Source organism: Buteo buteo, chromosome 4 (genome assembly GCF_964188355.1).
Source record: "Buteo buteo chromosome 4, bButBut1.hap1.1, whole genome shotgun sequence".
NCBI classification, from domain to species: domain Eukaryota; kingdom Metazoa; phylum Chordata; class Aves; order Accipitriformes; family Accipitridae; genus Buteo; species Buteo buteo.
In genome coordinates, this window is record NC_134174.1 from 7852499 (window position 1) to 7865386 (window position 12888).

General features: G+C 46.6%; 1 protein-coding gene across 4 annotated transcripts in view; it reads right to left on the reverse strand.

The window, feature by feature from the left end:
• Positions 1-12888, reverse strand: part of FRMD4A (FERM domain containing 4A) — a 289877-nt gene that overhangs the window by 181939 nt on the left and 95050 nt on the right. For 2 of the 4 annotated variants that reach the window (XM_075024702.1, XM_075024705.1), the window contains exon 1: positions 7774-8310. The exons of the other annotated variants lie outside the window; for them this stretch is intronic. In XM_075024702.1, coding sequence (XP_074880803.1) covers positions 7774-7932 — 159 coding nt within the window. In that variant the 5' untranslated portion in view covers positions 7933-8310. Of the gene's footprint in view, positions 1-7773; positions 8311-12888 lie in introns of those variants that run through there. 4 annotated transcript variants of the gene reach the window in all.

Sequence of the window (12888 nt, forward strand, 5' to 3'; positions counted from 1 at the left end):
ACTGAGCAGTAAATAGCTAAGCCTGGGAAGGAGCAGTTCAGACCTGGCTTCTGCAAACCCAGGGGATCAAACAGTATTTCCCTTGCCTTGCTGGTAGATGTATTTCTGTTATAAGCAGGGTGAGCTGCTGGGGATCGTCTCAGTTGAGACAGTCTGTATTCCTTGTGGAGAGTACAGTTTCCATCCCTTGCAGCCAAAAGCAAAGACAGGATCAGGAACACCCAAGTCATTGGTGATGGACTTCAAGAGAGCTCAGCTTTGGGACAGATTCAAAATCATCCCGGGCTAGAAGCAATTCAGCATCGCTTGTATTTGCTACTTGGCTGGTGGCCTATTTAAACTTCATTGGCAATCCTAACCCATTTATTAGTGGGCTAGAATTAACACCATGAAAGACTTTGTCCATGTTCGTAATGGGGGCATCCAGACTCCTCTCTCATGAACAGGCTAGTACTGGACACCGAGTGTTTCTCACAGGGAAGCAGGTTGGAAAAATCCAAGTCTGAGCAAAACGACACCAAGTACTCCTCCTCTTTTAATAGGCTGCTGTACTTCTTGAACAAAAAAAAGCTCAGTCATGAGACCTGACCACTCAATCTCCTCGTACTGTCGCTAAAAGTTCATGTAAAGATGGATAGGAGGGTCAATGTGGGTTTAAAGTCTACCTCATTTTCTAGCAGAACCGCACGATTTGCTACAGCCCATGGCAAGCAGTGCAGTGTTGTGCTTGCAAATAATCAGTGAGCACAAGCCCCAGCCTGGTGCAGCTCCGCCTTAGCTTTAACAGGCGGCACAACAACCCTGGAGGTGGTTTAATGGTTCGGGCTCAACCATTGCCCAGCAAACCTCTGGTGCCTGTCCCTGCCCTCCAGCAAACCCTTATGCCTCTTGCTCTGACCCACAGCTGCCTTGGGGCAGTGGAAGGAGAGATGAGACCCCACAAGACGCCAAGGGGAGTAGGCATTTGTGGCTGTCCAGGAGGCAAAAGGGTTATTGCCTCAAACTTTCCAGATGTATAAGCTCTTTGTGCTCCTCTGGTGAGCTCCACCATGACATTTTACCTTGAATTCTTTGGCCCTGGGCAAGATATCCCAAGTAGCTCTCTAGCTTTACCTATTGCCCTCTTATCCGAGGCAGTGTGGGATGAAGACCAGCCCTGGGCAGGCTGATTTGGCATGGACCAGAGTGGGGATAAGCACTCACGTCTAGCTGGATATTTTGCGGTGTTAACATTTAACCTCTTCTCCACTGACGTCGATGCTCTGTGGGGTTACAGCGGGGCTGGTGGCAGCAGCATGGATCCTACCGGACTGGCCCAGCCCTTGCCAGCTCTAGAAAGGCAGGGGAAGCCTGTATCAAATACTGAGGGCAATTTTACCATGTGTTGTAAAAATACCTGGGGATGGGAACTTACTGAACACCTCTTGTACTCTCGCCATAGATGCATTGAGTAGAAACGGCTTGAGATTCCTCCATAGGCTGATTTTATTTTTTTTTTCTGTCTGTTTGGATATGTTTTCTGGCAAAGATGAATTTTTAACGTTTGTGTTTTCTCTCCCCTCCCCTGCCTGTCTAACCCTCTTTGCTTCTGCCTGTAATGAAGATGGGGTGAGAAACTCTGCAAGCCAAAAGCTCCCAAGAGGCTTTCAAAAACATGTGAGGCTCATTAGCCCTTTCTGCAACTCTGGGGCTTTTGGGTGGAGGGTTATTTTCCTCTTTTTTTTGTGATTTCTGTCGGTTGCTGTTGTTGTCTTTTCTTTTAAGGGAAGCAGTTCAAGTCTCATAAATGCTTAAATATGTAGCAATAAAGTTTGAGAAGTCTCCAGGGCAGCTCCAGAGCCTGTGGACTAGCTCAGCAAAGAGTGCCGGGGAAAAAAGTCACAGCTGCCTCCCACTAAAAGCAGGAATTAGGCAGGCTGCAAGCTCGGAGGTGCCTGACCCCGTTGCGATACCCCACGGGATGGCTTTAGGGGGCCTGAATCCTCCTGAACAGCGGCTGTACCCGGGCATCACGGTGCGCCGAGGCCAGAGCAGCTGCCGGCAAAGAGCCCTGCGAGCGTAGCGTATGGGTGGCACTCGTATCCACATCCACCGCTGTCCTTATGAGGAGAAAATCAACCACCCCACTGAAAAACCCTCTGCCCAAAAACAGAAGAGAAAGGATTTGGATTTGCTGACTTGGAGGGAGTCAGAAACAGCTTCAGCTACAACCTGAGACCTGAATAAGGTCCCATGCTCTCTACTTTAGCTGGTTAGCTAAAGCGAATTTCGTCGGCTCTTTTCTCCTGCTTACCCAACACTCCCACGTGCCTAATCCCCCATTTCCTCAGCCTTCATCGTGCAGGAGCTGACTAGATTAATGGGAAATGCTAACACATCAGGCCTGAAAGGAAAGCAAAGAGCTGGTTGTGTTTGAATTCCACATTAATCTACTTGGTGATGAAGCTATAAATCAAAACATGGAAGTTTTACCAATCTGAAATGAAGTGTTTAACATTTCAGTCCTTTCCTTCCTTCCTCTCGCCCGACATTGATTTGCACAGCCTTTTAGAGCAGCAGGGTAGGCTTGCAAAACGCTGCTTTTGCTCCTGAATCTCTAACTGCGGTTAGATGTAATAAGATGTCTTCAAGGCAAGCAGGATGAGGAAAGATGCTGAAACAAGAATGGATTTCCCAAATTGCTCCTTTATGAGGAAGAACACCGCGTTCCTGATAGGGTTCATGGGGATGTCTCAGAGCCCACTGCGAGGTGGATAACAGCCTGTCCCTTTATTGATGCAATACCCAGCAGCGTGTTAGCAATCTCCCAAGCGAATGGAGGAGAAGCCCCAAAGCCCTTTAGCTCAACTCCCCATAGCAGGTAGGTGAAAACCAATTAGCACTCCATCGCCAGCAGTGGGCACCATGTGGGAAACACACCTGAGATGCGTTCTCCTCAGGGAAAATAAAATTGCAAGATCTGGAAAATAAGGGGAATGAAGTAGCCAAACATAAGGCTGAAGGAGGACATGGTTTGGGGGCTCACGTGGCTGAGTACGTCTGCGTGTACATAGATGAAAAAACGTCTTCTGCTCTGTGACACCTGCCAGCTGTGGCCTGAGAGGAGTGGCGGAGAGTTAAAGAACTGCAAAACCACCCTCAATACTAAGGGGCTAGGAGTCACAGGTGATTTTCACACCTGGAAACCAGTTAGTGAGCTGGGATCTCCCCCTTGATTCTGCCTTGCAGCAGCTGGGGGTTTCCACAGCAGCAGCGATCTCCCTCCCAGGGCTGGGTATACCCAGGTCTCCCAGATATTCTTCCCCCATCATGGGACCTTGGCTTCTGCATTTGTTCCTGCTACTGCTCCTTTGGCCTTTACCCTCCTGCCAGCACGGCAAAAGCTCTGTTCCTCATTTTAGGTTAACATCCACCCCCTAAATGCTACAGCCCACCTCCTTCCTTAATCCCATTACCTATAACTGGATACATGGAGAGCAATGAGGTATTGAAGACAATTCTGCACTTGTGTCTAGAGCCTGAAGCGAGTAATTTTGTCTATCTCTGCCTCAGTTTCTACAGCAGGAAAATAGGCATGATATTAATTAACTGCCTTTCCAAGTACTTGGTGGATAAGAAGCAGCATGTAAAAAGTACACAACACTACTGTGTACAGTATGCAAGGAATTAAATGTCTGTGATTGGTATTAAAGCTCCTCGAGAGACTGCTCTGTGTCCAGCAGTCTGCCTCTGACTTGGTAGGAGCAGTTGGTGGGATTTTAAACAGACAGACACATAAACACATTTTTACTGAAGATGTAGGTCCTGGCCTGCTTAATGTTCTTTGACACTGCACAGACATAGCCGGGAAACTAAAACATTTGTTGATGGATTTGGAGATTAAATAAATAGTGAAATATCTTCAGGATGTTAAAATGCAGAACTGACTGCCTATCCCATAATAAACCAGCCCTCCCCCAGCACTTCTTGAAATGTGAGTATTTCTGCAAAAGCAGGCACTGTGTTAGTTCACAGGGACATTTTTTTAGTAGGTCAGAGCAGTCAGACATCTTCTGGGCATTGGTAAAAATACATCCGACAGCTCTGTGGCATCTCTCATAACTGCCTGTCTGAAAGCCTCGACTGGAAGTTTATTATTTGCTAATCTCCTTTTTCAAATGCATTTCTTCGATCATGCAGTCAGAAAGCCACATGGTGGATCACAAAACACAATTAAAATATAGCCAGTGTTCATCACAATTAAAATATAGCAACTGATGAATATTAGCCCCACTGAAAACAGCGCAAGGCAAGTGGTTTGTTCAGACTGTGCAAATTTATCCCTGGGAATCGCAGCAGACTTGCAGGAGGATTTACTTGCCTGGGAGAGAAATGCAGTCTGAGACAGATGATGGTACCTCGCTTCAGGGTACCAAAAGTCTCTAGTTCTCAGATGTCCCGAGTACCACAGCATCCCTTAAAGACAGTGAGAAATGGAGTTACTCTGCATCTCTGAGTCAAACCCAGTCCGGAGACCAAGAACGAAGGAACAATTTTTGATTGTTTTAACCTATTTTATAACAACTACTGCTCAGAGTGCAGTCTGAGAAAGTCCAGACTTCTGATTGCTGTGTCAGATTGGAATTGAAGACTGAAATCTCAAGCGGTTGGGATCCCATCCTGACCACCACAGCCAGCATTACCCCAAAATTGTTATTCCATCTAATTCTGCTAATGCATTGCCACTGATTTCCTGAGAGCCAAGAAAGCAAAGTCTCAGTTGTCAGAAATAAGGGTAATTACACTGATTATGTAGATGTCTGCAGCTCCTTTTCTTTTCAAGAACCCCTTGCCTGTTGCATTGGCAGTAAATCTGGACCGTACCCTCTGTACAGTATTACTTTGTTATTATATATTTTGTAGATGCGACAGTAGAAGGGAATTACCAAACCCATGGATGTTTTCCAGGGGTTGTGTGGTGGAGACAACAGTGTAGGGAAAGGATACAAAAGAATTCTCCGAGTCAGTGTCATACAAGAGCAGTCATGGTCTTGGTTGGTGGTGTGAAGGAGGACCTGAGTCCTCCCCAGTGATGTGTTCACAGCAGTGTGGGTCCTGCTCAGCCAAGAACCTGGCCGTGTGGTACACTGCTGTGGTACCCCCAAGTCAGTCTCAGCAAGGATGAGCCAGCAAATTGCTCCAGAAGCACAGATGCACTAAGATGTGATTAACTCAAAGAAAAAAAAGCATAAAGCATACTTTTTGGAGTATGAAAAGTTTTGCTTAATTTTACAAAGTTGACTAAAGTTTCTTTTTAGGGCTTTTTTGGTTCTGGCACCATGCAGAGGTCCTACAGCTGAACTGCTTTGCTCTCAAGATGCAGTAGCAACAGGGTTTAATATATAGCAGCAACAAAAACTAGCATGGTCAAACTTTTATTTTCTCATCTAAATAATAAACAGTGGAAGAAGTCTCTGTCTCTGGGAAGTGATTAAACTGTCAAGCTTTCTGTCCAAGCAATATTCTACTAAAATACCCCATCAGCGTTTAAATTGGAGGATGCTGGCTACCGGAGGAAATGCTATTAGAATTAATATACATAAGTGTAGAGTTAGCTATCGGCTTGTGCTGGCCACTAATAATACCGCTGCTGTTGGCTCTTTGCGGCGATGAGCTATGAGATGCCTTTCCCAAACAAACCTCCACCCAGCAGCAACTCTCCTGGTACCTGACCCACCATTTTGGGTCCTCTCCAAAGAACTGGAAGCTCATGGGCATTGACAAATAAAGTGACGTGGTTTTACTGAGCTTTTGCAGATGTTCACTGATTCTGTCTGAGAAGCGGACAACTATTCAAGTCCACCCTGCCCTGTCAGTGTCAGGCTGCGTCGATGCTTGCTTGGATGGGAAGGGAGGCACCTTTGCTGGTCCTATATCTCTGGTGACTCTAGCAAAGGGGGAAAACATGCCAGGAACGTGATATAATGCCATGGGGGATGGCTGAAGATGTGTGCATGTTATAAAGGAAAAAGTGCACTTGTGCATGTGCTCAGTGCTTGCAACAGAGTAAATCTGTTAAAAGCCCACCAATCCCGGGAGTTAAGTTACCCCAGGCAGTACCTGATGCACAGTGCATAGGCTGGGATAGGTTACTCGTAATCATAATCTGGACACATCTAAAAACTAACTCCGTAGTTTTTGCGGATGGTTTTACACAGGTGGAGGGTAAAAAGGTGTTCAGCACTGAGCCGTCTTGCTTCCCCCTCCCCTTTCCCAGGCCCACGTGAGCTAATTGGCTTCAGCTCCCGGCTCCTAAAACAAGCTGCAGAGAGAGATGGGGCAGCCCCACACCGCAGGCAGCCTCTGCACAGACCGACCTGCTGATTCACACTGGCCAAGACCAAGGACAGCCCAGGGAGGGCAGCCTGGTTCACTTGGGGCCATCACTGTGGGATGTCTCATGGGGGTTTCAAAGCCATGTGCTGGGGCAATCAGTGGGCAGAGGGGTCCTTCTGGGTAATGCAATTGTTGGCTGCAGGCATCTTCTAGAACAAGCAAATACTTAAAATAAACATGCTGCCCATGCCTGCTGAACTCCAAAGAAGGCCATAAAATCTATTCCTGAAGTCTGCTGAAACCAGAGCATGATTTGAAGCTGGTTCAAAGTTTGCTGAAATTACTGAGAGCCTTGCCCTGGTCTCCCTCTAAGCAACACACACAATTTCTACAGGCTTTTAATCTGGCTGCTTCTGTATAACTTGGCTTCACACATGGAGACTTCCAAAGCACAGGAAAAGCAAAATAGCAAGCAAATGGGAGTAGCAGAAAATGCCTTTTCCAAATGCAAATATCCATCAGTCAATCCAGAGTCTGGCTTTAGCCAAATCTGTGAAGTTGATAAACGTTGTAAGGGGTTTGTCCCTGCAGCAGAATAAATGTCTAGCCTCAGTTGCCTAAGGCTGATTAAAAAAGCAGACAAGCTGGATACTGTTTGGTTTAGAGCGTCATTTCAACCTGGACTCACCTATGGACTGAAATGAGTTGCTATTCAAAGTGGCATCCAGTTCTGGTGCCTTCACTGTGATGTTCAGTTTATTTAACCCAATTTAGCCAGTCTCAGAAACACACCATTTATTAGAGCTGTATTGTTACACCTCAAGCTGCAAGCAATTAGCGTAACTCTACAGAGAAGCCAATCAACCAAGCCCCAAACCTCTCTATAGCACATAAAACACACACCAAGTAAAACAAAAGCTTTAGACAATCAGATGCCTCGGACTTTGCAAGACTAAGCAGTCAGAAGGGTTTGCACGAGTCAAGTAGGGATAACTAGTGCTACTGCAGTTTAAAACCCATCGTGTTTGCCCATTTTCCACAGGTTAGGTTTCTTTAGGCATCCTTTCCTCTGGGTAGGAAATAAATTACTCTTGTGCAGCTGCAGGGACAGCTTGAGGATGCAGCACAGCTAAGGCTGGCTGTACTTATGAGTATAAAGCTCAAGGAAAAGGGATATAGCAGAGTGACTCTAAATTTGCATTCACTTATTCCCCTCTGCTCTGCGGGAAGGAGAGTTTGGACCTGTGTTCAGCCAACGGAGACCCCGCCACCATCTTCAAAAACCTGAGTTTCTCCTCCCACACCTCCCCTGCCCATGGTGTCTCCTCTGTCCCACCGCCTCTGGTGGGACCCAAAGCGGTTGGTAGGAACACGACAGGACCCTGTGTGACTCCCCGGGGGGTTTCCCCTCTGCAGCACCGGGGTTTGAGGGTCTGGCCTGGTGTTTTGTAACCCTACCTGATAAACGGCTCTGGAAATGCACCATGGCTTCAGCATGAGCTGCAGGACCCTCAGGTTTCCAAAGCGGCAAGTCCTCAGAGCCCGGGACGTCAGGCTCCACACCAGGCTGTCCCAGCTGTAGAGCAGATCCTCAAAGCCAAAGAGCACAGCAGCCATGCCAGCTCACCGCGTGAAACACCCCGGACTCCCTGCTCGGAGGCAATCAGCTAATCCCAAGGCGCCTTACGAACTGCAAGGTTAAAAAGTCACTGCAATTTCCATCAAAGAAGGAGAAGGAAAAGGAAGGAAAAAAACCCCAAACCACCAAACCAAACCCGACAACAAAAACCAGCAGCCAAAATAAACTGTTTGGGGATGTGTCTTTCTGCCTTCGCACACGCCCTTCAGGATGTGGTTTCTCCCTCCGCGTATCTTCTCAAAGCGAGTTCTGCTGCACCCAGGGATGAGCAGGGAAGAGGTAAAAATACCTCTCCTGACTTAGGAAGGCAACTGTACATCCCTCGCAAAGGGCTTCTTGGTTACGCTGCATGACTTCCCAGCTCTCCGCTGCAGAACCAAGAAGCAAACTCGGATCCAAAGTCATCACTTTGCAAGCTCAGTCCTGGGACTCCATCCAGAGGGAGGAAAAAAGCCGCTCGCTCTCCCTCTGCCAACATTCCCAAGACATTCCAGTATTGGGCTTAACTCTTTCAAACACTCCCGAAGAACATCTGAGAAGACAGCTTTGCCACATTTCATCCTTTTGTTTCGTGTGTTGACTAGCCATCGCACAGTTACACTCCAGCCTTTTTTCCACCCAACTGTCTGTTCTGGAGCCTTTATATGTTTTGGACTCCAAAGGGGACTTAATCTTTATATGAGACTTACGCAACAGTTTGCAAAGCACCTTATTTACCCAAGGGGTAATATCTTGGAAAGTTGTACGGATTTAAACAATGGCCATTTAAAATCAGTCTGATTCAGCTGGTGTGGACATATTTGTAACCTTTGGTGAGCTTGCATTCATAAGGGTGGGTCTCATCTGAACAAGCACAGCAGAATGCAATACAGTTCTCTCCATCTGAGCTGGATGCCAAAACACCCTTTTTAGCAAATACTCACTTCTAGCGTCCCTTCCCAAAATAAGTGCTGAGAACAGATCAGTTCCCTGCCCGTTTCCCCCCAGGAGCAGCTCGTCTGGGTGGAGACTCCAATGCTGTCAACATCTATGATGAGGTGGGCTGAGGGAACTGGTCTGGTGAGGGTAAAAATACTTTATCAACACAAGGGGTTTGCAGTTCAGTTAAATCACCACAAAATCCATGCAGTTAAATTGCAACAGATTTCTGACTAAATCCTATGAGTGCTCCCTCTACCTATGGGCTAAAGTTTAATAACCAGGTGGAGAAACTGAGGTGGAGGTATTTTTACCAAAGGCAGAGCGCAAACCAGCGCCCTTGGAGACAGCTGCCTGTCAGTGCTATTTTTCACTCATTTTAACTCTCCCTTCAGAGGAATGTGCACAAAAAGGCAGCAGGACTTGAAGGGAGCAGATGGGAGTCAGCTGGGGAGTGCCTACACGGAGGCATTTCCAAGGAGGTACTTTTTAGAGGGGTAGACAAGACACCCCCACTTTGAGCTGAAAACATGATGGACCTGCAAGCACTGAGCCCCTAAAGCTGCTGGTTTAGCAGAGCTGAGAAGCCGCCCTTTCCCAAAAGCCTTGACGTCTTCTCTGATTTAATGCCCTGGATGAGCAAGGAGAAGGGCTATTCATTGCTGGTTGGTTTTCGGCAGGTCTGTCCCACCCTGACCCCATCTATAACTTGATCTTTGAGGACTGGAGGGCATGAAGAGAGCAGTGCGTCACGATAATGGCACAAGGATGCTCATCAGCTCATTGACAGGGCAGGTGGAGGGCCAGGAAAATACAGCTGCAAAATTCATGTTCTCAGCCTAATTGCTTCTTCAGGAGACCATTTTTAGAGTGGCATCATAACATATGGTAATAAAATCATAGTAATATTTCCTTCAAACTTGTTAGAAGCTATTCATTCTGCAAAGTGTGGTTTTCTGTCCTCCTCTCTCTCATCCTGCCTATTGGTTTGCTTAGCGTCCACCCTTTGCTGCTAGTCTCCCTATGTTCGTCATCTCTCGGTGATTTCTTTGCCTGCCTGTAAACTAGGTAACATGCCTCTGTTAGAAGCTATGTAGACAAGGGCCCAGAAATATCTCCATTATAAAGCCTCATTTGGAGGAAGGGTATTTTTTTTATTTAACTTGACTAGACAATATTTTCTCCAGGCTACAGCCTGGTATATAAGATCTCTGCCTGGGAGCACAATAGAAGAAAAGAAAGAAATGTGTTTGATAAAGGAAAACAGAGGGGGGAAAAGAAACCATAGCAAGTGATTGCTCTGGGATGTGACCTAACCCCTTTGGTATTCTGCAAAGGGGGAGAGGAGGGGAAATGGAGGATACGCCGTAGTTTTAAAATTAGCTACTCCACATGTGCATCTCGTCTTTCTGTATGCTCGAAAGGAGACTTTCAGCCCCCCGTCCCAACTTGGTAATTACTCAACAGATGAGGGCAGCTCTGAAGGAGCCTTTTCACTCGGCTGATGACATAATCAGACTTTCTGAAAACAGTTCCCCTACGTATTTATTTAACTGATAGGCTGGAGCAGTCTTCTTAGGAGTCACTTGAGTCTATAGGAGGCCCAGTGAGCATTTCAGTGTGTAGATTTACCTTCATGATTAGAGCAGATTGTTTGGTTTCCTGCAGAGGTTTTCCTGCTGATTAGAAACATACTATTTTTTGAGGGGGTAAAAGCTGCCTGAATACAGATTACCCATCCCACCTTGCAGCTTCCAAGGGAATTGCAGCCACGGACGTTTCTCAGGCAAAGACAGACTTTCCCCTCCAGAGCCAAGGGATACACAACCAAAGGTGCTCTTTTCCAGGGAGACACCACAGAAGGTGCTCTTGCTTATCCAAAAAGGCCAGAAGAGATCATTGCTACAGGGACTGGCCGAAGAGAGGAGAAAAAATTACTGAGAATCAGCACCATGGCTCTTCTGCGGGTGCACACTTTGAGTAATTTCTGTAAAATCACCCTACATTTCCCTAAAACATGCTGAACTTCACCTTCACTAGGTCAATTAGGGAAAAAAAAAAAGCCCTTTGCACTCTACATAGATCTATAGACATTTGCAGGTCTTTTCAACACAGCCTCTCTAATTATGCACTGATTATTTCCCACTGTTTCTGAGAAAATGTCAGGCAAAACATTTACTATGAAACCTCCCACGTTTTACTGACAGTCCAAAGGCTGTTACTAGGGTACAAAAATAGCTCCTTACTTCCCATGAAAAAAAAGAAACCCCCCCCCCAAACTCTGTGGGCTGCTGTGTTGTTTCACGGGGCTGTCACCGAGGCTAGAAGGCTGGGGGTGGACTTCCCAACCCAACCCCAGCAGACAGCTCCTCCTCACTGCAGACCCTGCACATCACTCGAGGGACGGGTCCTTGGTTTTTGCCTTTAGGCAGATTGTATATTCTGGCCTTGGAAGGAGGAGTTCAGCATCTCTTTCCGGCGTGCTCTCGAGTAAATCTCTACCCACAACTTCCCAATGGGTGTGGATGTATTTGGGCATGTTGAAAGACAGACGTGCTGGGTGGTTTCCTTTGAGCTTGCTGTAGACATACCAGAAACATCCGGCTTCTGCTCAACACATGGACCCAAAGGTCCCTGCAGCTTTGGCCCAATGTGGTCTTTTAGGTCTTTTTTCAAATCCATTGCCCTTTTTGATCTTTATTTCTTTATAATGTTAAGAGGATTAATGTTGTTAGACCTTCGTGTTTAAAGTTCCCTTTCATGTTGCAGCTTCACTCTTGCTTATGTTGGAGACTTTTTTGGAGATGTTTAACTAGTTGCATTTTCCTCCTTTCCTCCAGCACATCATTTTCTTGGCTGATGTGACGGGAGCAATTAGAGATGACCCACTGCCAAGTGATCAAACACATGGAGAAAGAGCCACCCCTCTCCCTTCACGTGTGCCCACACAAAGCCAGGGCCTTTGGTGGGGACTTACAGAACTGACCTTCCTCCCGTAACTGCACTGAATCACAAACTCTGCCAATATTTCCAAATCTAGTTGAGAGCCTGAGCCTCTGAGTGCCCTATTCCCACCCCAACCAAGGTGGTCTCATCCCTCATGCTGATCCATTTGGGCTTCTCTGTCTTTCCCCTGACAAGTGGCCTTGCAGCCACCCGAGGAGGGACCATGGAGGGTTTCTATGTGTCCAGCCTCCCAGAGTGCAAGGACCGGATACTATTGGCTTTATTTCTTGTGCCTTTGCCAGGTTTTGTACTTTGTTGATGTAAGGAAAGGCTTGAGGGAAGAGTTTTAAAAGGAACTGGGAATGGCATTTGAGTTGAAGAAGCAAATCCTCAGACTTTGATGGCTACATTATACAACATATATGTTCTAGCCAAAGGAAACTCACCTGAATTTAAAAAGAGTGAAAATAAAGTATGGATGTCCATACTGGGTCTGCTCAGAGCTTTGATCAACTAGGGGTCTGCTGACCCTGTAATCACTTTGGATTGCTAAAAGATCATGACCTCAGTCTGGCTGGGCCACAAGACCTGGACAATCTTCATGTCTGAACCTTTGCAGACTTGTAGAGGATGCACTAACACTCCTAGCTCACCTCTCTGGATCTGTAGGTCAGGAAATTGTACTTGGAAATATCTCCCCAAAGATCTGCTGCCCCATGCAAATGTGATGGCTGTGCCTGCACCACTTCAGTTACCTTCTAACTCTCACCCACTACACGCTACCAAAACCACAGATAAAACCAGCCTCAACCCCTCACCCCCTGCTCTGCCACCGCTGACAGCCCTACAACCCCCCTGCAGAGAAAATTCAAGAAACTGAAGACTTCTCTACTGGTTATTTTTTAGGATGAACATCACGAGTCAGAAATCCTGGCCAATTTCCTCAAGATGTTCTCAAGAGTCCATATGGCCTAAAATGTTCCATAATGAAATGAACTGCTGCGTCGCAGTAATAACTGAATGAAAATTTACTATTCCAGTCATCCACCTTGTTCATAACATTACTAAAG